The sequence below is a fragment of the Eurytemora carolleeae genome, unplaced genomic scaffold, assembly GCF_000591075.1.
Source record: "Eurytemora carolleeae unplaced genomic scaffold, Eaff_2.0 scaffold34, whole genome shotgun sequence".
NCBI classification, from domain to species: Eukaryota; Metazoa; Arthropoda; class Copepoda; order Calanoida; family Temoridae; genus Eurytemora; species Eurytemora carolleeae.
The window spans coordinates 202,069-229,059 of NW_019396116.1; the positions used below are offsets into that span (position 1 = coordinate 202,069).

Consider the following 26,991-nt stretch of genomic DNA (forward strand, 5'->3'; position numbering starts at 1 on the left):
TGAAACAAAACAAATAGTAATGTCAGTAGGACCTTATTGCAACGTTGTTAGGACGTCATTTACAAATAAAGTAAACAAACATTCTTAAGAAGTCAATGCAATGTTGACGTAGAAATAAATAACCACACAAAGGTTACTGACATTAAATAAGACATTTTCACACGGAAAATATTCACATTTAAATTGAAATCTTCAATTGCAATGTGGAGAAAAATGCTTGAAATATTTAGAAATGCCCTTGCACTACTTTGCTTAGGTTTAAACTTTTCCTATATAAAATGTACGATTGGTGATAGTGTTACAGGTGCATATACGGTGCAGTCAAATATGTTTCTCAAAAGCCTTATCTTCTATAACCTCGGTGCCTTTCTCGGCTAGAACTGCGATCCCTATAATAAAATAAAATAAAAAGACAGAATTCTAAATAAAGTTTTTAATTTCCACCTGTATGATTTTGAATGCTTGTTGGAGCTCCTCCTCTTTCCTCGGCTCCTGCTCCTACTTCTGCTCCTGCTGCTGGAACTCCTGCTTCTTCTCCTGCTCCTGCTCCTGCTTCTCTTCCTGCTTTTGCTTCTTTTCCTCCCCTTACTCCTGCTACGACTCCTGCTACGACTCCTGCTACGACTCCTGCTACGGCTCCTGCTTCTCTTCCTGGATTTCTCCCCTGAATCTGGTTTCCCAAGAAGAGCAGAGAACTCCAGGGAAGTATCATCAAAAGAGTCATCATGCTTCTCAACTTTCTCAACTTTTTCAACTTTCTCAACTTTCTGATTCTCAACAACTTCTTCCTTCTTCTTTGCGTCCTCTACGGGTTTCATTTGTGGTTGCACTGCTACAACTGGGATCTAAAGAAATGTATAAAATAGTTGGGGTCTAAGTGAAGTGTAAACACAAGTCAAAAACCCCGCTTAACAGTGCAGAGCTACAGGCTCCAAAAAAAGTTCTACCCAAGTTTAACAACAACATAAAAAAATGCACTGTCTTTTTTTTCAACAGCAATATAAAGTACACACTGCCGTCAATAAGTCAAAATCAAAGAGAAATTGAGTTAGTACAGTGTGATCCACAAGTTCAGAGACATTTGTGCAGTAAATACTGCATGAGCCAGAAGCCTTCTTATTAAACTAATCCATCAGGAATGCTACCATTAACTTGTTGACTTAGCGCAAAATAATTTTTTTATATTATTTAAAGACTACTTTTAAAGTAGAATTCTCAGTTGATCCCTTGATCCTTATTATATTCATTTAAAGTCTCATCATATGTGAGTATAGGTAACCCTGTATGTTGAAAAAATTTATAGTTTAATAATAATTTAATCATAGAGACATAGATCAATAAATATGCCAATTAGAGAAGAAGTGTTATCGACAAACGACAAAGAACTGGAGTTGGTCGATGTTCATCGAGTTAACCGGTTAACTAGACAAGAATATAGATGAAAAGACAACATCATTTCATTAATTTAATAAGTTTTTTATTTAAGGTTTTATTGTTTAATCGTATTAACCTGCACCATTGTTCCGGTAGAGTCAGGTTTGTTCAAAACACCACCTAGAAATAATACAGCTTAACATCTTTCATTTTATACTTGTATTCTTTTTTTTACTTAATATTTACTTGAGTTTTATAAAAATTGCTAAGGACTAGTAAATAATTTGATTTAATATTAGAGTTAATTAATACTGAGCCCGTTAACAATTTTTATCCTTTACTTCAAGGGTAAAGAAATCTCTTCCCCCCTTGAACAAATTTAAATTGATTCCTCCAGGAAACGGAAGAAACATAACGAGTTCACTAGACAGGGACCGAAAAAGTCAAGTGCCTAGAATCCGGTTCCGTTGGATTCGTAACATTTTGGCTTACTGGATCCGGATCTAGAAAAATATGCGGATCTACAAATCCGGATCCAAGGGGAAAAATATCAACAAAAACCCAAATAAAAACTTGCGACTCTCAATACAAAAATTTCAATTGTAAAAATTAAAGAATAATAAAATATTCCTGATTTCTGAATGTTGCATAAAAAAGGGGATTTTTTTTTTTAATCTTTTGTTCAGAAAATCAGTATATGTCGTTAAAGGCATGAATTACTAACCTATGATGGCAGGTTTAGAGACCACAGGTATAGGTTTAGCAGATTGTAAAGTTGAACCATTTGCCGGGGAATTTGAGGTCTGAGCTACAGGTTGAGCCGCAGACGCGACAGGAACAGGTTTATCTATAAACACGGAGACTATCGGAGCAGTACCGGAGACGAGGGCTCCAGTAGCAGCCATACTTGATGATATCTGAACTGCAAGGTTTCCATCCTAAATAATAATTTTAAAACTTTTTTTAAAATTTAATGTTTAAAATTCTATCTTTATTATTCTTGTCATCTTTTTTTCCTCCTTCATTCTCTAACTTCTTTCTTTGTTGACTGCCCCTTCGGGTAATTTCGGATAAAAATATAACTTTTTATTTTTCAGCCGAATCAACATTGATTTCCACGCCAAAAATAACCTGCCGAAATTTTGTCGAACTTCTGAAATGGGAGGACAAATCTCAAGTACGGTACAGTACAGTACTGTACTGTACTGTACTGTACTGAAATGGCAGGACAAATCTCAAGAGTGGCAAAATATTAACTAAAATTTAATCTTAAATAAATTTTTAATTGATGATGTATCAGTGTCACGTGTTCATTACCTTGAGAAGAGGATCTGAGGGCGGATTTAGGGATAAATCTTCTATTTTCATTTTCATCAAACCAAGATATGCAAATGCAGCAGACTGGAGCTGTTTTAAGGATAATTAAATAAGATAACAAATTTAATTATTGAACAATTGAAAACTGATACCCAAATCATAACACACTTAATTATTAAAAATCCATCCCGTAAGATGAACAAGTCAAACCAATTGTCTATCTTAATCAATCTCTAAATCTCTCAATCAATCAATCAATCCCAACCAGAACTAACAACTAACTAATGAACCAACTGAAACCATATCGATAGCTGAATTTTAAAATAAATTAATGTACCACCTAACTTTTAAATCCAATCAACGAGCCAAATAGCAAAGGAACCAACACACCATCATACAACAACATTTTCAATAAAAGCATAAAAACAGGGCCAAACCTTAACTACTTAATCATCCTGCCTTTGCAGTCTTTTTATTCATTGCAATTCCAAAATATGAATATGTTTCGTCCTCAAACCGAACTTTAGCCTAAAAATATCAATCATTAAATAGGTGTTATATAACAGTTTGTCATCTAGAGATTGAATCATGGATATTAGGACTTCCCTAACAGCCTGACTTGATTTGATTTGATAGTAATAAACTATTTGCATATATCTGATAAAAGAACTTCAAAACCTGTAAAGAATATTAATTTAATTTTAATTAATCGTCATGAATTGAAAGCTTAGAGTAAGTACAATTTAGGGCTGAGCGTCGTTGCTATGACAGAAATGGAAGCCACCATATATTAACAGACATATCAATTTTTACTCATGATCTTTGACGATGTCAATTTTCATTTTCCGAAATTACGGAATCTTTATTTTTTACAAGTAATGGAAGCACTAATGATTATGTAAAATTAAGTATGGTTTATACGGGGGAGAATAATTTATTTTTTATTTTTTCTTTATTCTTCTTCTCAAATACTTTATGAAACAAACAGAAACTTATACATTTATATAATTATAGAGTGACTTGTTCACCCTCTATATTTTCAGATAAGATAACAAACGTGATTATTAGATATTCCATGAAAGAAGAACGAGAGATAAAACTTTTAATAAATCAGTAAAAATTATGGATTTATGAATTTACAAAGTGGCTTGGTCGCCCTGTATATTTTAGCGAACTTGATGATTATATATCCAATAAAAGAAAAACGAGAGAAAAAACTTTAAAAAATCAGCAATAATTATGGATTAGGGCATAAATACATAAATGCCTGGAGTTAAAATGCATAATTATTGATTATCTGGGGAAAATTAAAATTAAAATTTGACGGTTCTATTTTTCCCAACCGAAATTACGGAATCTTTATTTTTTACAAGTAATGGAAGCACTATTGATTATGTAAAATTAAGTATGGTTTTTAAATGTGGGAAAATAATTTTTTAAAATTTTTTTTTTTTTTTTTCTTCTCAAATACTTTATGAAAGAAACAGAAACTTATACATTTATAAAATTATAAAATTATAAAGTGGCTTGATCACCCTCTATATTTTCAGATAAGATAACAAACGTGATTATTAGATATTCCATGAAAGAAGAACGAGAGATAAAACTTTTTATAAATCAGCAAACATTATGGATTTATGAATTTACAAAGTGGCTTGGTCGCCCTATATATTTTAGCTATGATAGCGAACTTGATGATTATACATCCAATAAAAGAAAAACGAGAGAAAAAACTTTTAAAAATCAGCAAGAATTATGGATAAGGGCATAAATACATAAATGCCTGGAGTTAAAATGCATAATTATTGATTATCTGGGGAAAATTAAAATTAAAATTTGACGGTTCTATTTTTCCCAACACAGCTAATACAACCCTTAAATATTTTCGAAGAGGAGGGATAATTTATCAAGAAAATATATATCCCTGTAAAGTAAAGCATTAAAATACAAAATCTTTGATCACCTTCATAGTATAGTTAGTTTTGCCGAAGTTTCCGTGTCCCTTCATCTTCACCCTCTCCTCGTTCACACAGGAGAATATAGGAGCTCCCAAACCACGCCGTCTTAAACACAATTTTTGAGGGGATAGTTTAGAAAGGTTAAAGATGGTGTAGAACTGATTAACAGGGACTGTAAGCGTAATTTCAAGTGACCTTTCATTTATGAACAGGCATGTTAAATATCCGATTCACAACGGTAAACTTCAAACCTTCGTCTGGACAACGATGAGGTAAATACCCTCATTAGTACTGCTGAAGATTGAGTGCCGGGAGACTCAAGGTGTACACTGTACTCTCCCTACTAGTATACACTCGCGCGGTTTCTTGGTACTTAATTTCCTGTTATATAAATAAGAATATCTACGAAATCATTGATGAAGCAAAAATTTAAAGGGTTGTTCTTATAAATGGAAGGTCAATTGATATTACCCTTTCAGTTCCTTTAAATTCAAAATAAATTATCAAGATTGATTGTATTTTCTTCAGATTGATTTTATAATCAATAAATCCCTTAAGCCCTCCCTCCAATGTAAGGAAGCAGCCAGAAAGGCAAATGGTGTTTTGACCCAAATTTCACACTTCTTTCATTACAGAGACAGAAAAATCTTTATAAACCTTGACACAACTTATGTTAGACCCCATATTGAATTTTCAAAACTAGCATGGAATCCATGGCTTCAACAGGATCAAGAAGTGATAGAAAAGCTGTTATCATGATCTCTGGACTAAATAGCAATAATTATAAAGACAGGTTGAAAGAACACGCAGATTCAGTTTGACGTGTTCCAGACTTTAAATTGTACATGAGATTGATAGGGTTGACAGAAGAGTTTGGTTCGAGTTTGTAGAAGACAGAGGAGAGTAACACCGCTTCTGTGAATCCCTTAAACATTAAAAGTAAACTATCCAATACAGAGTTGAGAAGAAGATTTTACTCTAATCGTGTAGTTTAACAATGGAACGACCTGCCCAAAGAAATAAAAAATTCCGAATCGGTTGGCTCCTTTTAAAGCCAATACACACAGTCGAAACTCCGCCAGTCTTAAAAAATTCTTCTCGGACATCTAATTTAAGCGCCAAGCCGTGCATACATGACTTTTGTTCAAAAGGTTCCAACATTAATTTACGATAAGCGCTTAAGTTTTCAAATTAACATAACCCAATTTAACACATAGATCCTAGGTCATTTAAAAATCAAAATGAATTAGTCTCTGCCTAGTGTCGCTTTAAGTGATGTGCAAATGTCTTGCTTTATTGAGTTGGATCCATATTCTATTATTCAGGCATGGGACGTAGGTTGGCGGAAGGGGGGGATAGATAAAACTCCTATTTTGATGGTTAGGTTAGGTTAAGACAATTTCTGGGCCGAGCGCTGCGGCTAGGATGGGCTAGGGGGCCGAGCGTGGCGGCTAGCACAGGCTAGGGGGCCGAGCGCCGCGGCTAGGACAAGCTAGGGGGCCGGCGCTGCGGCCACCAAATCAATTTAGGAGTTTTATCTATCCCCCCCTCCGCAAACCTACGTCCCATGCCTATTATTCATTGAGTACACTGCACACTGCAGCCTTCAAATAATGTAAACTTACTTTAATTCTTCTGTAAGAAGAATTATCGGGTGTCCGGGGAATGCACTGATCTCCTCATCGTTTAATACAGGGATATTCTGCACATAAAGCTCTTCAATTATTAAAATATTCAATAGATAAATAAAATTTTCAATTAATCAACGAAATTTTAATCAAATTTATCATATATTCAATAAACAGATCAAAAATTAAATAAAATGTTTAAATTTTCTATTCATTAAATCAAATATTAAATCAGATGTTAGATCAGTCAATTAAAATAAACAAATTTGACAAACAAGCAAGGGCGTATATTTCAAAGAATCCCCCCCCATAATTTTAAAGATCTGTGAACAAAATTAAAGGTTGGACAAGTAAGAAAAGGTAAGTTTTTTCATCCCGTTTCATACTTTTTACACCCAAAAGTTCATTTAATTCCACCTAAATATCATTTATTTTTCCCAACTCAGCGAAATAAAACTGGACATTTTTTCAGGAAAAAATACCCAATTAATCACTTGTAAATCAATCAACAAATTATTAATCTATCAATCAGTCAATCAATCAACCAGTAAATCAGTTGATCAATCTATCAACGAATGAATCAATCAATGAATGAATCAATCAATGAATGAATCAATCAATCAATCAATCAATCAATGAGTGAATCAATCAATCAATGAATGAATGAATCAATCAATGAATAAATTTGATTTAACAATCATCATGTCAATCAAAGAGTCAATAATCAACCATTAAATCAATTAAACCATCAGTGAAAGAGTAAATAACCCCAAACCTCTGGTATAACTTGTGGCTGAAGAGGAAGCTGAGGCACGACTGTTACGGGCGCAGATGCGTCAAAGCTTACAGGTGCTATAATACATAGGGATTAATATTGTTGAAAATCAACACAAAAAAGGAGATTAATAATAAAAAAGGGTGGGGGGATTTTGAACGAAAATTTATACCCTTATTTTTTACCTTTAGCTACAACTTCTGTTACAGGAGGAGGAGGTGGGGGAGCAGATTCAGGGTTGACAATTTCAGCTAGTAAAAACAATCCTCAGTATTTTTATCTCAGAAACAAAAAATGTATAGAGTAAAATAAGAAAAGTGTCATGATTGCCATTTTACAGCTAAGGTTTTTTTTCAAAAAATACAAACATAAATTAAAATATATTTAATAGAAAACCTACCAATATCGTCAGGCAGCTTGGGAACCATTCCTAACTTTTCAGCAATTTTCACGGACATCAACCTTAACATTAACAATTTCGGGAAACGCCAGGGTCAGTCTTGAATAAAAATTGACGTAACAAGATTTCACATTGATAAATGTAAACAATTTGAATAATTTGCAACTTATGGCAGAATTTTCTTTTAAATTTAAAAGATTTTGTCATCAGAATTGGTACATTTTTGTTTGCTAACCTGTAAGCAAAGCCCTTGGCTTCCTTTTTCTTTTTCGAAACTCCAACCGCATTGATATCTCCGATATCAAGCAAAAACTTGTACTTGATACCCTCTGTTCCTTCTTTCCCTAGAATATTTTAAGCTTTCTTAAAATCTAATTAATAATATAATATCTAAAACTAGCCCCCCCCCCTCTCACCTCAAAAATGTCTATTAATAAATAATTTTCCTATCGCTTGATATTCCCCGAATTTAGGCATTTTGCCTCTCTAACAACTGAACCACGTTAACCCGATGTAACTCATTTTACCTGATATCGATTTTATCTAATTAATAAATAAAGTAAATATCCACCCCCCCCCCTTCCGAAAATGTCCATAATCAATGATTTCCCTTTCCCTTGATATTCCCCGAATTTTTACATTTGGTTGAACTTGCATTGCCTCTCTAACGGCTGAACCAAGTCAACCAAAAACAACTCAGTATACATTGGCTGATCAGATAAAATAAATTAAACCCCATTTACCCGATATTGTCCATTGATGACGTCTAGCTTGATCTGTGACCCAGCTTGTCGGGTGCATAGTAATACCAGCAAAGAACTCCTGAAAATTGAAATAGATTAGGATCGCTTCTTACTTACTAATTTTTAATTTTTTTTTACAAAATAATATTCGTACAGATATCCCCCCCCCCCCCCTCCACGAAACTAAGCTATTTACAGCCCATCAGATTCTTTTTCCCTCATGAGGATTTATCTTATTTTGTGATAATCATATTGTCACTAATAATTAAATCTTCAAACAAATAAATATTTGCTTTGATTTGATTTCAAGAATATCAACAATCCCCAACATGAACTAAATAATTTAACGGAAATATATATTTTTTTTAAGTTTAAAGTTACCTCGACTGATGAATAGTACTTGGGCATCGGAGGATCGTTTGTCTAAAAAATATACATTTTTTTATTCCTGCTTTGTCGAAAAGTACAAGACAAGTGCAGACATTTCCTAAAATTACACATTCCACTATTTTTTGGCACAAATGTTAAAACTCGAAGGTTCTCGCCTTTTTGGAAAAAAGCTTAAACCCTCTCAATAAAGAGAAAATGTCTTTCCACATCAGCAAACCAAAATAATATTGTTACAAATACTAAATATTTTATTTTGAAAGGTTACCTTAAAACCCCCTCTTCCTCTACCCCTCCCTCTTCCTCTTCCTGTTTTAATAATATTTATATAAAAGGGACTGTAAGCGTAATTTTAAGCGACACTATGCAAAGATGGCAATGCCCGATTTACAATGGTAAGCTTTGTTTGATCAAGTATGAAATAGGTAAAAATGTTTTTTTTTTGCTTCTTTAAACTGTTTATTTTCATTTGCGGTTTCTTAGCAAAAATAACTTGCGCATTTCTTGCTTTAAAAAAACAATGGAGAAACTCACAGAAAAAAGAACACTTTTCGAGTCAGTTAAACGATTGCATCTACTACATTTTGATCAGAGAAAGGTTTCAAGGGTATCACGCTTACACTCCCTTTAATTTAATTTACACGCTTAAATTTAATTTAATTTAGGATTAATTTAAGGCAGGAAATGATCTACTAAGAAATTTCACCAACAACTTTGCTCAAAAAAACACTTTTCAATTTTAATTTCATTAAATTTACTTTCAGGATCAGAGATTTGTTACAAAATGAATTCACAAATTAACATGCCGGGGGAAGGGAAACTTCAGTTTATATGATTTATTTCAGGTAATTTTTTTAAATTAATTAATTTTACCTCTACCCTCTTGCTGATTATATGGAGTCCAATTCTGATTGGATCCTGCGGATTGCGACCAATCCGCGTTAGATCCTGAAGCTGGCGTCCAAGTTTGATTGGATGTCGACCAATTGGACGTTTCTGTGCCTGGAGGCCCCCACTCCGAAGAACTTCCACCCCATTCGGATCCACCGGTATTCCAGTTCTTGGCTCCTCGTCCACCCCTTCCGCCTCGAGAGCCACCTCTAGTTGCTCCGCCCCTGAATCCTCCTCCGCCCCTAGCTCCGCCTCTGGGGGCTGTTTCAGTCATACTATTTCCGCCGTAAGTAGGATAGTAGGCGGACCAGTAGTTTTGTTCGTATTCGGCTCCGCCACCAGTCTGACCAGTTTGTATCACAGACTTAAAATAGTTTGAATTTAACCTTTAAAGTTTAAACCTCAACCTCAAAAGAAAGGAAATGTAATGTGTTTCTTCTAGAAGTGGTCGGGAATTAGATTTATCTGGTTTTCTATTTTTCTACATTCTCTGTCAAAATTTAAAAAATGCAGAAGTATCTATTAGAACTTTAGGAAAAAGGAAAGATTGAATACTTTTTTTTTTTTGGGATATAATATTTGGAATTAATATTTTGGAATTCTAACATTTAATAACCAATAATATTTTGAAATTCTAACATTAAATGACCTAAAATATTTTGAAATTTTTGCATTTTAATAACCTATAATATTTTGGAATTTATGCATTTTAATAACCTATAATATTTTGGAATTCTTTCATTTAATGACCTATTATATTTTGGAATTCTAACATTTAATAACCTTTAATGCACATTTTTTTGAGGATAAAGCAGAAAAGAAGTATTTGCAGACTTTATGATACTTCTATGCAAAGATTTAAGTTCTTACAAACAACATGTGTTGCATATGAGATCCATTAATTGATAGGAGGAGGGGGGGGGGAGGGGTTCAAAAATTGTTCTCTAGGAAATTATCAGGCCTTTAATTTCTCCCCACCCTACCCCCAAATTTACCTTGAGGGACGGTATCAGGGACTGGGAGGGGAGGAGGGGGAGGGTTGGTGTATGAGGCAGTATAATAGTTGTTCGCATCCGAGTACTGAGACCCATATGCACCCCCGCCATTGTACGACATTTTCTGGAAACAAATCTTATCAAATTGGTGAATCTTGTATCCGTTCATAAAGGCGTGATCGACGTGCAAGGTAAAGTAAATAACAAGGTACTACATTTTGAACATTTCATATATTTTACATAATAAACGTACGAGGGTCCAGTTTTGTTAATTTTTAGGGAATTTCTGGATTTCTTCGATGTTGCTGTCACGGTTTATGGGAAATGCCGCAACTAATTCCTATTATTAATCAAAAGAATAAAAGATTTCACAAAAAAAATTTAATTTTTACAAAAAAATATTCATTGAATTCATACAAAGAGTCTGAAATCTTGAAAAAAATATGAAAATATATTTCCAACAAAAAATGAAGAAAACCCCTTTAATTTTTGGAAATTTGTGATATATCTGCGCATGCTCTAGTTAAGTACATTTTCGCCTTAGTACAATGCCGCAACTCATGAAATAAACCACATTGAAATCAGAAACTGGTTTGAAAAGGAAAAGTTAAAAAGTTAATAAAAAATGAGGAAAAAAGATAAATTGCTCGAAAAAGATGGATTCAATTTAGGTAAAATGTAACAATAACTTTATAAAAACATGTTTATTTGAAAGATATGCTCAAATGTTTTTATTGAAAGGTCATGAACCCGAAGTTGTAAATCTGATGAAATGGCTGAAGCTCAAAGACTGGACGCCATGCTACAGGAACATTAAAAACTATCATTTCTTAAATTTTAGATAATTTTTTAGTTGAGCCTCTGTAGTACACATTTTTATTCATTCTTCCCCCGGGCCTTCTTAGCCTTAAAAGTATACGATAGTTTTGTTAAGAATGAGAGTTGCTAAATTCCAATCTACAGACCGGGGTTTGCAGGTTTTAGAGCATGTGAAAGAAGGTTCTGTGATAGGCAAGTAACGATATTTTTTCCACCGTTAGATATGTCTGTTTCATGTTTAAAACTCTTGCACAACACCCTCCCTTGCTTCTGTATTTAACCTTTCCGATTGTGAATATAGCGTTTCATTATCCTGGATTCTGCTGAGCTCTAAATATGGATTTTTGAGACGTTTTGAGTAATTGACGACAAAGAAAATCTGCATAAGTTAATAGTTTATTTATGTTTTAGGAGTTGCTCAAATACTATTTGATCTTTTTAGTTTCTTAGTAGTGCTACCATGGATCGAATAGTGTTGTGGTAAAGTCTTTAAACGAAAGTACAACTTCAAAGCTAGGCACATATTTTCAAAATTAATCATCCAAAATTTGATCTTTGGAAGTTTAGAACAAGATCTTGCTACAAATAATATATTATATTTAGTTTCTATTCCAATCGAAGCATGTGTAACAAGATACTATCTTTCTACTTCTTGGGTTGGAGAAATCCTTGCAGAGCATTTTGAAAAATTTTCTACACAGGTTTGACAAGGTTAACTCGGATTTATATTTTTCATGTCTATTTTTCCAGTCTTCCTTTTCTGAAAATCATATTTTCCTACAGAGGTTAGATATGTTCATAAATGGCATTAATCCAGGGCACAGAATTAATTTAGTGCGTCTTTTTTTTTTGCATTTAGTGTTTCCTGCAGCTGTCCAATTTTTAGACAGAAAACATCTTCAAATGATTTTTTTTTTAGTTTTATCCCATATACATTGAGGGTAGTGGGTATCCCAAATCATGTTGGTTTTAATACTATGATTTGAGAAGAATTTGAAAAAGAAGCAGGAGTGATCTTTTTTTGAGAATGTACCCTAACATTTCTGTATCATAGGTTCTGCTGAGTTTTTGGTTGGCGATTGAGAAGGATAAATTCGTAAAACCTCATCTTGTAAAGAACCTAAACCCCCAGCTAGAGACGGACAAGGATCTTAATCCCTTACTGGAGAAGGATGCGGATTTAAAACCATATCCAGGGTTAGATGACCACTGGAAACCTTATATAAATTATCTACCTAATGAATATTCTCTTCCTTTGTATTACAATCAGGCACAGACTAGTCCATTTTTTCATTTATGCTTTCCTCATTATTAATTTTTTATATCTGGAATTTCATAGAATACATAAAAAATTAAAAACTTAATCTTTAGTTATCAATTTCTTAAAGCAAGGTATGATTTAGAAAATTTCAATAAATTTGAATTGATATAAAAATTATGGTTTAAATTTATACAACGGGTGGCAAGTCAAAATCTTTTATGTAGTTTAAATCTTTTCATGCCTTCAACAAATTTTTTTAATCTTTTTTTGTTCATCCTTCCGATAACTTGAATCTTGGCTCAGAAAGTCGAAAAAGTCGAACCTTGTCGACAAGAAGTTTAATTTCTTTTCTTTTTTGCTGTCTCTTCAAGTCCCTAGGGCGAGTTTTTGAAATTAAGAGAAACTAAACCTGTGCTGGTTAGACTGAACTGAGTGCTCTACCAGGCTACATCTCCTCCCATGTATACAACCAGGGAACGAATTTAATACATTTGAATCACTGCTCTAAAAAATTTCTTATCTTTTAATCGGTTCAAAATTGAACCTGCAGTATAGGTAGTTCAGTGACCTTATTAAAACCGGTTTCAGGAGAATATAATTCAACAATCCTATCTTCTGCTCAAGGAATATTTTACAGATCTAAACATTAATAGGAAACAGATTTTTAAATATAATCTACTCTTGAATAATGTTTTTAAACTCTTTCTAAGCTTGACTTATAGTTGTGTTTTGCTGGGAAATTAATAAACTTAGGGAGAAATAACCTGAAAAGATACAGAAAAGCTTATTACAAGGGTCTGTTTGCTTGTTGCAGATATACTTGGGGTTACTCAACTGTAAATACTAGAGCTGTTTATCTAGAGAAGGATCCTAGGTTAGTAACTAGTTAAAAACCCCATTGTGCGATCTAAAACATCTAAGATCAAATTTGTTTTTGCGATAGCGTAAACATTAATTTCACTTTTCAGAAGGCTACGACCCTTCATGCACTACATAAAATGAACAACTTGTTGGTTATAATTTATTAATAAAATTAAATATTTTTACTAAATCTTAACGTGTTCATTTAATACTGTTCATTGTGGAAGTACAGGACAAAGCTAAGGAATAAAACATTTGTAAATATAATAAAATATCAGTGTAAGCATATATCTCTATAAAAGGGGTTGATAAAATTGGTTTTAAATTTCAGGTCTTTTGATTTTATTTTCACCTAGAATATTAGCCGTAGAAATGGTTAATTTCACAATTATGATTCTTAAAATTTAAACAAGAATATTTTGTATTCCTTTCCCCTAGATTTATTGTATATTGAATGCATATTACATGTTATTACCCGCAAAAAAAGATAACGCAAAAAGTTTGAAAAATTGTTATCTGTGCTCTCCTTAAATTCAAAGACCACAATTTATTTTCAGTTTTATCGGAGAAATAAAAACTCGCAGTGTAAACATGGTTAATGGTCGTATATATTCTCTATATAATAAAGCTCTCGCTAATATATGTATGTCAACTAAGCTGTCCAAACGGCTGGATCGAATGAGCTGAAATTTGTTGAGGGAACCCATGGGTGCCTGCCGCCCGGGGAGTAACAAAAACAAGAAAAATCGACATTTTTTTCTTCAAAAATCTAATTTTTTTTTCAAATTCCAAAAAAGTAATAAATATGTATATATACTTTGCTTGTCTGTCTGTCTGTCTGTCTGCTTGTATGTATCCTTTAAACGTAAAAATGGCTGAACCGATCGATTTTGATTACTTAAATCTGCCAACGCTATATTTGTCCAGGGATTCAGGAAAAGGGGAGAGGGGAGAGAATACGCTTGCCCTGGTCCCTTTCCTAGATCTGCTCAATCATTCAGGTATCAAGGGTAAAAATCAATGCTTAATGGGACAGCAAAAGCCAAGTTTTTGTGTTTTTTTTTGTACTTCCCAAAAAAATCATTTCTTTCCCTGAGCTATAATTTTTTTCCATATTCAGTGATAAACATCTAATTTTTTTTGGGGGCGCTCTGCGCAACCATTAAGATCTTTTGCGGAAAATAAATTATTTAAATTTTTTAATTCGGTACTTCATATATTTACAGGGGTGAATTTTTTTCAGATATACAGTTTACACCCCTGTAAATATCAATGGAAAATGCGACAGCAAAAGCCAAATTTTTTTTTGGTACTTTTAACCAAAAAATCATTTTTTCCTGAACAATATTTTTTTTCCATATTCAGTGATAAACTTGTATTTTTTTGGGGGCGGAGCGCAACCATTAGAGAACTTTTGGGGAAAAAAGTATTTTTAGAAAGGGGGGGGACTCTAGGAAAATATTCACCCCGGATCATATTGAATACCAATTCTTACTTATCTAATTTATTGCAAATACAAATATTTAGATGATGTAAGCGTAGAGGCTGGGATAAATATCAAACAGTCCAGGTTAGCTTTAAGAGTTTATTTCTATGAATTTGAAATAGAGAATTTTAATTAATTTAAAATAAAGAATAGAGACAATGATTTGATTTAGTCATTTCCATTGTTTTGTATTTGGTGAACAGCACAGGGGTGTAAATTTTCGTAAAAAATCGTTTTTTTCCCAGGAAGTAATAAATGGTTGCGCGGGGCGTAAAAATTGTTCATTAGGGGTTTTCGCTGAATGGAAAAATTAATGATTTTTCAGTGAAAATAATTTTTTTGGGTTAAAAATAATAAAAAGAATGAAAATACTTGCCTTTTGAGGTTTGATGTCCCATTTGTTCCCCCCAATTCATCAAAAATCTTCAGTCCCCTCCCCCGACCTAGGGAGTGAAATTCTTTAAAATATACAGTATACCCCAGAAACAGTATCTAAAAGGTGGAAGCATTTGCTATTTGGAATTGAGTTGATAAACATTTACTGATTTTTGCCCCAAATCATTAACTTAACTAGAGATAGAAGATACTATTACCGAGATAAAGGTAGATCAGGATACCTCCAGGTTCTCCAGTATTATATATTATCTAGGGATGGAGAAGGATATTATTACGAGATAAAGGTAGACCAAGATACCTCCAGGTTCTCCAGTATTAAATATTATCTAGGGATGGAGGAGGATACTATTACGAGATAAAGGTGGACCAAGATACCTCCAAGTTCTCGGAATTATTTATTTGCTACGGGAAACATTCGAATACCAAACTATTGACAGAGTACGGGTTTCATCTAGGTGGGTAATTTCATTGAGGCCCTATAATACTTTGGAATAGGAAGACGACTGGTGAGTGGTGGCACAAGTTCTGATTCATAATAATTCAAAAACATCAAACACAGCAGTTGTGCATTTTACAATGACTCATTTGACTACTTGGTTGATCTTCAACCTACTGGTATTTTCTTTACATCAACATCAAATATGGCCTAAAAGTCATCGTCCTATTCCTTTATTGTTTTATTTATTAAAAACATTGAAAATATACCAGAAATCCCCATATATTTGAAAGAAAAAATGGTACTTCAGTCCACTTTCCTATCAAATCTGCTGTAAACTTTTTTGTAATAGAATTTTTTTTTTTTGGGGGGTGTTCTGGTTTATCTACTTTTGTAATTATTACTATTTTCATCAATACTTCAGAAATAAAATGTCAAACGTATTGACTAAAACCATTAATAAACATTGTGCATTTATTCGCATAATCTTTTTTTTTACATTTGTTAGAAGTATGAGCGGCAAAAAAAATTTAGTTTGGAAAACATATATTGGATTCATAAGGTTAAAGGGTGGCGTTATTTCAAGTGACCCTCCATTAAAGATGGCAATGCTCGATTCACAACGGTACCCTTTAAGCTCTTATCTTTTCAATATTGTAGAAGACATTGTTTATTTTCTAGGTTTATGAATACTGTTCATTTTCCTTCAGTAGAAATGTGCAAGTCACATTTTTAGAGAAACCACAATTCACAAGAATAAGTTTTGAAAACGATAAATATCTATATCTAGTTCATACTTCAAGTGCACCGTTCTGGATCAAGCAATTGAAATTATGTGTAGAGACTAGAGACTACAGTCCCTCTTGTTTTCCTTAAATAAAAATTATATTGAAGGTAAAGGAAACCAGAATGAACATATTAAAGTAGAACTGGAAGAACTGATCAACTTTCTTAAACTTCGTTACAACATCTCAAATATCAAGGCAGAAGCAGAAAATTATTTTAAACCATGGATATTTATTTTGCTGAGAATCGTCCTTAAATATTTTTTTTTTACATGTTATGAATTATTATGTGAAGCAAATTTGTTAAGACGGGTTTCGCTAAATTGTGCTGAATTAGCTTATTTCAAGGAAAAATAATTGATATTTTTGGTGAATTTTTTAATATGTTATACTGTCTGTCTGACTTTAGGCTAAACTAGATTTATTGGAAAAAGCTGGTCTTGTTTCAAATCTTGGTATTTCCGAAGGTCACCTTCCGTGGAATCTACAGGTGGAGTATCTCCTCTTAGGTCTTGACTGTGTCTAACATTTAGTCTAAGACTTGATTTTTCTTTGTTTGTGTAACGCAGGGGTGTATTTTTTTTCAATCAGCCCCCCTCTTTGAATATCAGTTTTCTCCAGAAATTATTTGGGATGCCTATGCGGTGCTCAAATTATTTCCCCGCTAATTTGAGGAATAATATTTTTAAGGAAAAATCCTTGGAATTTTTGAATAAAAGTATCAAAATGTAGGAATAAAAAGTGACAAAAATTGCCTTTTGATTTTGATTTTTTTTTTAAATTTCCCCAAATTCATTAAAAAAAATGCATAATACACCCTTGTTGGTTAGTGTTTGTCTAAGATTTCTTTTTATACATAACGTTTATTTACGTCGAAAATAGTGAAATTTGGTCGATACGTAAAACTTCAAAAGTGGTAAATGATTACATATTTTGTTTAATATTTATAAATTGATGTCGACAAATTGATCTTTTGCTCGTTAAGCTTGGCTAGAAGCCTAAGAAATGAGTTTTTAGTATGGTATAAATGTTTTTAAATAGATCCTGATCTTATATCTTTACTGTTTAGGCTGTTATATATATCTTGATGATGGATCCTTCAAAGATAAATGAATGGCACAAAGTCTACTTACAGGCAATATCAGAATTGGGCATATTTTGATTATTTTGTCTGATTGTCAGTAACATACGAGCAAATTAAACACCAAACTCAAACTAACTGAGTTTCACTATTAATATGAAAGTATTAACTAAGCAATTCTTATTTTACTTGATTAAATTTGATTTGAACAATCTAGAAATGTCATTATAACAGTTGTGAAATGCTGGTTATTATTCGCAATAAATTTTCTACAAAAAAATATGCTTAAATTGTGCTTAGGATTTATTTCAGCCTCTCCACTCAGTTATCTTGTCGTTCCTCCAGTTTATTCTGCAGTACGTTAACTCATGTTTAGTAAACATGATGGCTGTACAGTGCCCATCAAAGTACTTCAGTTACGCAATTAGTCTTGTACAGTTTCATGTACAAATGTTGAAATCGTGCATTAACGTGTATACTTGATTTACATGACTATGAAATACAGGGTGTCGCACCTCATATAGGATAGAGGAATGCCCTAAACTTGGATTTTTGGGACCGAAAATTTTGAAAGAGCAAATCATTCTAAATTTTCGATAATGCTAACATAACAAAACTGCATTCAGAAAATGCTTGAGGTTCTCTAAATATCTTCTGGGAGGCGCTTTATGTACAATGAACGTACAAATGATATACATGAGATGGGTTCGGAAATTTACATGTATCTGAATCTGATCCGATGGCTGAATTTAATTATTTGTAAAATGTGTGTCTGCTGGCTGTGAACTATAACTATTATTTCAGATAAAATGGGTGAACCTATGCCGGAGATCAAGTCCAAGCACAGCTTGGTTGCCAAGTATGTGACTAAACCTATCTGGGACAAACTGCACCAGGCTGTTACTACAACAGCTGGGTTCACCTTAGCTAAAGCTATTGCTTGCGCTACGGAGTATGATGATCAGCACTGTGGAATATACGCAGGTTAAACATTATGATCGGGGGGAAAAAGACTGAAATATCTGTAAAAAGGGACTGTAAACGCGATTTCAAGCGACCCACTATTGAAAAAGTGGCACGTCCAATTCACACAAATAATCTAAATAACGTTTGAGAGTATGAATTAAAAATCCATCGGTTTTTGCCCGAAAACTGTTCATTTTTATATGTGGTGTATCTGCTAAGGTGATTCACGCATTCTAGCTTTAGAAACAATGCAGAAATTATCAGAATTAAACAAGTTATCATGGCAGAAAAGTACGATATCTTACTCATTCTGAAACAGATTAAGATTTTAAGGGTACCGTTGTGAATAGCACATGTCACAATTTTTTTTTAATGGACGGTCATCTAAAATTTCGACGACTGTCCCTTTGACTGTAAAAAGTAGGTGACTAAATTAGACACTGTGTTACAGCCATAGAGAAAAGAATATATATTAGAGTGGAATTTATTAGAAAAAATGTAAAACGGACATTTTTTATACTGTTTCCATACTAAAGGTGTACTTTTGGGCCCTGGAACATCATTTTTTAGAAAATCTAAAATTAATATTAAAAAAAACAAATTATGAAATAGGCTGGTTTCATAATTGACCACCAATGACCATTTCACATAGACACTATGCCTTTCACTTTACAAACGATGGTTTTCCGTTATAACTATAAATCAAATGATGTTTTTTATTCACTTAATTCATTATAAAGTTTATTTAACAGCTTTAAAAAATTCGAAATTGAAATGGATAGTCAAGGGAACATACTGTATTTATGTACTCTCCTGCATATAATTTGTGAACAGTTACATGATTTGTACACTTTGAACTCCCTTTCAGGCTGAAAGGGACTGACAAAATTCATACCGAGGGATTTTCTAAATTCCACTCTAATATATATTCTATTCTCTTGGGTTACAGCAGAGCGATTATATATAAAAAATAAGTAAATATTTTATATTATTAAATTTATCATGAATAACTGTTTTTTCGTTAACATAAAAGAATATGATAATTTGTGGATTCAGGTGACTGGGATTCCTACAAAATATTTGCTGAAGTGTTTGATCCTATTATCCAGGTCAGTAATCCAATATTCCAAAATGAAAGAGATCAATATTGACTTTGACTCTAAAATTTTTCGTCCTATTTTATTTGCGAGCAGTGCTATGGATTTTGTTCCTATCTCATCCGACTAGGTTTGGACCGGATTATTTTTTAAACGTTTTTTTATCCGTATCCTGCGGTGAAATAATAATGATTTTTTACTGTTAAAGCAGTTGAAGACGTTTTTAATTATTTACATTTAATATTTATAGCATTTTTTACTTTTTTTGGCGCACTTATGTTCCTACCACATATTTCAATTTTCTTGGTTGAAAATTTCACTATCAATTCTGGTATGATTGCTTGATTTATTTAATGATCGATTGATGGATGAAATGATTGACGAATTGATTGATTGATTGATTAGGAGTATCACGGTATCTCTGGAGATGTTGTTCATGAGTCTGACATGGATGTTTCCAAAATAAAGGTGAACAATATTTACATATAGGAACTGACATTTCATTTCGTCGACCTTTTATTAGAGCCCCCCTTCTCCCCCACAAAAAGAAATTCACTATTTCACGATGTCATATACCAGAACTTTTGTTAGTACCCTGAAAAGCCCTTCAAATAACCTTAAATGTTAAATATTAAACGTTTGAAGGGCTCTCAATCTGCGTAAGAAATTCTGAAAGCTTTTCAGTTTGATTTTGACTAACCAGTTCTCCTGATTTGATCTATGCTTCTCATCTGGCATCTCCTTGATAGTTCAATTGATAACATTTTTATACATCTGATCAGGGAAACATTGACCCCTCTGCTCCTGTTCATTCTACCCGTATCCGGGTTGGACGAAACATTGATGGGTTTGGTCTCTCTCCTGGAATCACCAGGACCCAGAGACTAGATGTAGAGAACCTTATGAAGAAAGCCTTTGCTAACCTTACAGGTAATAAATAATTGTGTGGTAATTCAATTATAATGTGTATAAAGGGGCTTTCTCTTCCTGGTGCGGAAAATAATAGAAAGACGGCCTTTCAGTGCACTTAGAAATATGTGAATATGTAAAAAAGTAAATATGTAAATGAGTAAATATGTAAATGTGTACGTAATTATGTAAATGATTAAATGAGTAATTAGTAATTATGTAAATTAATAAATGAGGAGATGAGTAGTCGAGTAGTCGGGTAGACGAGTAATTGAGTAATTGAGTAATTTAGTAATTGAGTAATTGAGTAAGTGAATAATTGAGTCAATTGAGTCAATTGAGTCAATTGAGTCAATTGAGTTAATTGAGTAAATTGAGTAAATTGAATAAATTGATGAATAAAAGAATATCTAGGCGATCTGGCTGGCACCTACTATCCTCTGACTGGAATGGAAGAGAAAGTCCGACAACAGCTTGTAGATGATCATTTCCTCTTTGTATCAGGAAAACAATAACACTGCTGAACCAGTCTCTAAACTTTTCCTTGTTTACGAGCGGGACAGTTTTGAATGGTCTGCAATATATTAAATCTTGGCAAAGCTAATCTGACTCACAAAGTTAAAATATCACTTTATGTTTTACCTCAAAAGTTTTAAGCTCTCATTGAAATCTTATTTTCTTAAATAGTGGAGGGGCTTACAGGGACATAATCATTCTATTGAAATCTTATTTTCTTATATAGTGGAGGGGCTTACAGGGACATAATCATTCTATTGAAATCTTATTTTCTTAAATAGTGGAGGGGCTTACAGGGACATAATCATTCTATTGAAATCTTATTTTCTTATATAGTGGAGTGGCTTTCAGGGACATAATCATTCTATTGAAAGTTGAAAATGGTTTGGTAGATTAACATTAATTTTACGCACACAAAATCATGGAAATAGTAATTACATGTATACGAAATGTTTCATCACAATAACAGTTAAGCACTTCATCAGGTGATCTTTCTTCCTATCTTACGATGTTTATATTTCTTATTTTTATAAGCAATACTTCAGAATTTATTCAGATAACAAAAAGCATGATATAACTCAAAAATATTTAAATCAGAGCTCTTCATTAAACATTTAGCGTTATAACAATTCTTTTGGTTATTGTTGTTTTGTACCAGGAGACAAGAACCTTCAAACCTCTGGTATGGAGAGGGACTGGCCAGAGGGGCGAGGAATCTTCCATAATAAGGCAGGGGTGTTCAGTGTTTTATGTCTCATAGTCGTTGGGGGCTGATTTTATATTTTTTCTTGGTAAAGGCTAAATATGTTCTTCTACAAGGAGCTAGGGGGTTATCCTAGAGAGTTCAATTAGAAAGAAAAGTTCAGAACAAAAAAAGATCTTTTTGTTCTGGAGTTGCAATTGTCAAATATATATATTTTTTTATTGGTTAGAAAATAATTTGATATAAATATTTGGACACCCCGGAATATTCCAGGATAAAACCTTCTTGACCTGGGTCAACGAGGAGGACCAGCTGAGGATCATCTCTATGGAGAAGGGCGGAGATGTCAAAGGGGTGTTCGACAGACTGGCTAGAGGAATTCAGGCAGGGGGACAGATTCTTACTCGCATTTTAAGAGACAGTGCGTTGGATCAACAATATTTTGTCTTCCTGGGTCCGACGCGCTCTCAGTATGCAGTGATGTTTGTGGTATATTATGATCTTCAGAGAAACAATTTATTTAAATTTTTAATTTTTAAGTTTAAACAATCCTTACTTTAAAAGGGACAAAAATACACATTTGGATCCCTTCATAATTCGCTTTCATTATATTTGTGGACTATCAAGAGTTTAAATAAAAAAGTGCGTGAGTTTTTTACTAGTTCAGCAAATTATGGTTTTAAGACGTCAAAAAAAGCACATCCGTATCTCGTCTTAATTCGTTTTCATATTATTCTAAGTTCACCCACTCCCCATGTCATTATTTTTCTTTTAATCAAAATTGTTTGCACTAAATACTTATCTTACTAAAACAAGCAATTGTAAACAAACATCTTTTCATATTCTCACTAAGAGCGTTTTAGTTCCAATTCTGGAGTTTTAGGCCAGCCCTACAACCTGTATTTTGATTTAATAAAATAAAGAATCTGGTTCCTTAAATAGGCGGTGGGTGAGAGTGTGAAAAAGGAATCCGGAAAGGATTTCATGTTGGATCCTAAATATGGATTCATCCATGCTTGCCCTACTAATCTTGGAACAGGTAGGATACTGGCGTAGCGGGGTTCCTATTCAATATGAATTTATTTTTGCTTTCCCTACTAATCTTGGAACAGTTAGGATATTGACGTAGCTCTGGGGTGGTTCCTCTTCAATATGAATTTATTTTTGCTTTCCCTACTAATCTTGGAACAGGAAGGGTAATCAAAATCAAGTTTTAAAATGTATAAAAAATATTTAAAAACTTGCGAAACTTGAAAATGGGAGATCATCCCATATTCATTTTGCTTTTCCATATTTTCGAAAATCATTCCCCCCCTCCCTCTCCTCCCCGNGGGGGGGGGGGGGGTTGTAGTAATTCTATTAGATAAAGAACCCTACGTTACTAAAGAATCAATTTGCCAGGTATGCGAGCTAGTGTCCATGTTGACCTGCCTGGCTATACTAAGGAAGGATTGTCTGTACTGAAGGCTAGGTGTGAGGAGTTGAAAGTGCAACCTCGAGGCACCAGGGGGGAATCCGGGGGACAAACTGGGATCACTTACGATATCTCTAATAAACACAGGCAATTTTTAGACATGAATTCTATTTGATAACATAACAAGCTTATAAAGATAATTATTGGAAAACAAATATTTTGGTTAAATATTTTTCATTTGTTCCAATTTTTCACGTCAAATTGATGTGATTTACGACATTTAAGATTTATAGAAATTTCTGACTTGAAAATAATTGAAAAAAACTGAAATTTCTGAGAGAAGGTCATAATTCAAACTTTGCACAATCTATCGTGATATAATATAATTTTACTCGTTAAAAGTTAAAGAAAGAGTGGGCATAGCAATAACAAAAAATATTGTAACTTCTGAAAAAAAGTTCAATGAAAAGGATCGTATAATTGTAAATTAATATCTGCTACCCGTAATTTCTAGATCCAGGAGATATAAAAAAATATTGTATACCACTTATATTTATGATGATAGATGTATTGTTAAAGGGACTAAAAACATAATTTCAAGTGACCCTCCGTACAAAAATAACTATGTCCGATTTACAACAGTATCCTTGAAACCTTAATCTGATAAAAGATGAGGAAGATGGCGCCGTTTTTCTGACCCAAAAACTGTTTAATTACGAAATTTCCTCCATTGTTTCTCATAAGTAAAAAATGCGCAAATCACTTTTGCAGAAAATCAACAAATTAAAATAAATAGTTTTAAAAAAACAAAAACATATTTAATCAACATTTCTTCAGACACATCTTTCAAAGATACCGTTGTAAATCGGACATTGCCATCTTTGCACGAAGGGTCACTTGAAATTGCGCTTACTGTCCCTTTAATGTAAAACAAACTGATTCAAGGTTGGGATACAGTGAGGTTGAACTGGTTCAGTGTATGATAGACGGAGTTAACTCGCTTGTCAAGGTAAATCATTTATACAATTTATATTGACCTAACCCAGGGGAATGAAAAGGGACTGTACTCGCAACTTCAAGTCAATCCTGCCTCAGAAATAGAGTGATATTTTTATCGTGATAAGCACGTTCAACTTTTACTCTGAATGATGGTAAATGAAAAAACTTTAAATTTTCTTGGTCGTCTTTTCTGTAGAAATCAGCGAGCTATTCTGTAGATCCAGGAGCCAAAAGTACCAGATTTATTAATACCAATATATGGTTGAACTGTGTAAACGTGGTTCAACCATTTCTCTTTAGCTTGAACCGGCGCACAAGAGAATTGGTTGAACCACACATACGCGGTATAATCATGTCTTCATTAAATCTGGTCACAAGATTATTAAAGCTTGTTGGGTCTAGCACTTTTCGTTATTTGTTGTATGTCTATCAGTGGATGACGACATTTAATTTAAGTTAAACTTTTGAGGGTTTTTTGTTAAGTATTTTAAACCATTTTTTGGTTAAAAACTAAACATATAAAGAATAATTTTGTAGAAAAATATATTTTTTTTGCTATGTTTTAGGAAGACTTGGAGCTCCAAAAGAAGCACGGAATCGCTTAGACGATTTGATGATCGTTGATGATCTGATGATCGTAAATGATCGGATGATCTGAAATGATTTGATAAATACAGCAGTCGGGAATTAGCTTGTTTTTAGTCTTCTTCTTGTTTGATTTCACAGTTTTAGTATTGATTTTTATCTTCCAATTAGAGAGCTTGTCAGTAAACTTCTTCCAAGAAATATTTTATACAAATGAAAGCTCTTTTGAAGTGTGAAAGATGAAATATTTTTTGTGAATTTTTTACAGTTAAACACACTTAAAATAGTTAAACTGGTAAGCAAATCATATATCACAATCCCATTTGAAATCCAGGAACTAGAATTTTCTGAATCTTATCAATCAATGCATTTATACCACATATTGGAACATCCTCTGCGTCATGGTTATCCATCTAATTGGTATGACGCAAACTTCTGACGCATTTATGAAACCGAATCATCGGCAATATATCCCTGTGATGTTAAGATTTACAAATTGTGATACTGTAGTAAAAATGGTGCTCCTTTTTTCTCCTGCGTAAATCCTTGAGTTGAGGGGCATTTTAGTATTTTCTGCATTTAAAAACCAAACCTTTAACTTTAAAAACGTTTCGCTAGAAATAGCTAGAAGACAATAATTGAGTTTAAGGTTTTAAAAAAAAATTAAAAAATTTTGAAATTTAATTTTAGAGAAAATGCCGTTGACGTGTAGATTCTACGAGCAGCGCTATCCTGAGATAGATGAGGTCGTCATGGTGAACGTCAGGTTTGTTCATACTCAGTTCCTAAGATCTATTTTTATGGTGGGTTAGGATCTGGATCAGGGGGTCGGAAACGTCATGTGTGTGTGTCTGTACTTAAAGAGTGTGTGTAAGGAATACCGAACCGAAGGCGTGTACTGTAGGTATATACAGAACATAAGAATCTCGGTATTTGTACAACGGTACCCTTGCAACTTTATATGACAAAAGATGTTGCAGATAGCGTATGTCGATACTTCATTTTTACTTAGTATTTCTTATTTCCTTTTTTTTTGTTAAGGTCTATAGCGGACATGGGGGCGTATGTACATCTCCTTGAATACAACAATATTGAGGTAAATATCAAAACTTCATTCAAGAAATATAAGTTAGAAATTCAACTGGTTTATCTAAACTTATTCTTTATTTTTTGCCTTACAATAAAAGAATAAAATCTTTCTATCTATTCTAAATACAAGGAACATAGGAACGTAGGACATTTGTCAAAGCATCATTAACCCTTCAACTAGGAAGGGGAAATTTTTTAATAGTGTTTTGTCTACTTACTTTGTCGGAGTTGCATAGAAGATTTTTTATCTATATTATTGTGGTTTGATCCTCTTGTCGGAGAGTCTATTAATCTTTCTAAAAATTGGTCCAGAGGATGACCGTGTTGTCTGGATTGTCTATTCATCTATATTTTATATATTTGTCAAGGTTATGATCCTGTTGTCAGAATTGTCTATTTATCTATACATATACTGTCTAGGGTATGATCTTGTTGTCAGAATTGTCTATTTATCTATACATATACTGTCTAGGGTATGATCCTGTTGTCTGAGTTGTCATTTATTTATATATTGTCTAGGGTATGACCCTGTCGTCTGGGTTGTCTATTTATTTATTGTCTAGGGTATGANATCCAGGGTTGACAAGGATAAGGGATATATTGATTTGAGTAAGCGGAGAGTATCCAAGGAATATATTGTATTTATATTGTATCCAGGGTTGACAAGGATAAGGGATATACTGATTTGAGTAAGAGGAGAGTATCCAAGGAAGATATTGTATTTATATTGTATCCAGGGTTGACTAGGATAAGGGATATATTGATTTGAGTAAGCGGAGAGTATCCAAGGAGTATATTGTGTTTATATTGTATCCAGGGTTGACAAGGATAAGGTATATATTGATTCGAGTAAGAGGAGAGTATCCAAGGAGTCTAATGTATTTATATTGTATCTAGGATGGACAAGGATAAGGGATATATTGATATGAGTAAGCGGAGAGTATCCAAGGAGTATATTGTGTTTATATTGTATCCAGGGTTGACAAGGATAAGGGATATATTGATTTGAGTAAGCGGAGAGTATCCAAGGAGTATATTGTATTTATATTGTATCCAGGGTTGACATGGATAAGGGATATATTGATTTGAGTAAGCGGAGAGTATCCAAGGAGTATATTGT

At 33.2% G+C, this 26,991-nt stretch overlaps 4 protein-coding genes across 7 annotated transcripts in view; 3 read left to right on the plus strand and 1 right to left on the minus strand.

The window, feature by feature from the left end:
• Positions 1-5: 5 nt before the first annotated feature.
• On the minus strand, positions 6-9,855 carry LOC111695434 (uncharacterized). The gene is made up of 16 exons (XM_023464755.1): positions 9,456-9,855; positions 8,851-8,891; positions 8,577-8,618; positions 8,196-8,274; positions 7,688-7,796; positions 7,453-7,514; positions 7,238-7,303; positions 7,053-7,129; positions 6,275-6,351; positions 4,655-4,754; positions 3,151-3,219; positions 2,692-2,781; positions 2,099-2,312; positions 1,511-1,554; positions 445-845; positions 6-389 (listed from the first exon to the last, which is right to left on the minus strand). The coding sequence occupies exons 1-16, from the start codon at positions 9,745-9,747 to the stop codon at positions 344-346; spliced, it is 1,809 nt and encodes a 602-aa protein (XP_023320523.1). The 5' UTR covers positions 9,748-9,855; the 3' UTR covers positions 6-343.
• A 58-nt stretch (positions 9,856-9,913) lies between these two features.
• On the plus strand, positions 9,914-25,473 carry LOC111695437 (arginine kinase). Its single transcript, XM_023464761.1, has 12 exons — positions 9,914-9,920; positions 18,398-18,577; positions 19,616-19,668; positions 20,062-20,124; positions 20,439-20,586; positions 20,980-21,069; positions 21,740-21,810; positions 22,058-22,168; positions 22,727-22,823; positions 23,186-23,345; positions 24,144-24,207; positions 24,764-25,473. Exons 2-12 carry the CDS (start codon positions 18,403-18,405, stop codon positions 24,800-24,802), a joined length of 1,071 nt encoding a protein of 356 aa, XP_023320529.1. The 5' UTR covers positions 9,914-9,920; positions 18,398-18,402; the 3' UTR covers positions 24,803-25,473.
• LOC111695436 (SET domain-containing protein 4) lies at positions 11,000-18,391 on the plus strand. Of its 4 annotated transcripts, none has more exons than XM_023464756.1 (15): positions 11,001-11,139; positions 11,210-11,276; positions 11,403-11,479; positions 11,891-11,988; positions 12,342-12,557; positions 12,971-13,021; positions 13,137-13,201; positions 13,363-13,422; positions 14,337-14,410; positions 14,937-14,979; positions 15,622-15,746; positions 16,622-16,710; positions 16,922-17,002; positions 17,582-17,647; positions 17,894-18,391. In XM_023464756.1, the coding sequence occupies exons 1-15, from the start codon at positions 11,094-11,096 to the stop codon at positions 18,074-18,076; spliced, it is 1,341 nt and encodes a 446-aa protein (XP_023320524.1). In that variant the 5' UTR covers positions 11,001-11,093; the 3' UTR covers positions 18,077-18,391. The 4 variants fall into 4 exon arrangements, with proteins under 4 accessions (XP_023320526.1, XP_023320524.1, XP_023320525.1 ...); XM_023464757.1 differs by having other exon boundaries at positions 13,137-13,172; positions 13,343-13,422; XM_023464759.1 differs by having other exon boundaries at positions 16,932-17,002; positions 17,894-17,978.
• Positions 25,458-26,991, plus strand: part of LOC111695410 (eukaryotic translation initiation factor 2 subunit 1-like) — a gene marked incomplete in the record, with an annotated part of 6,407 nt that continues 4,873 nt past the window's right edge. Inside the window, 4 exon segments of the mRNA XM_023464731.1 lie at positions 25,458-25,548; positions 25,824-25,878; positions 26,344-26,401; positions 26,486-26,579. Of these exon segments, the coding sequence (XP_023320499.1) occupies positions 25,478-25,548; positions 25,824-25,878; positions 26,344-26,401; positions 26,486-26,579 (278 nt within the window).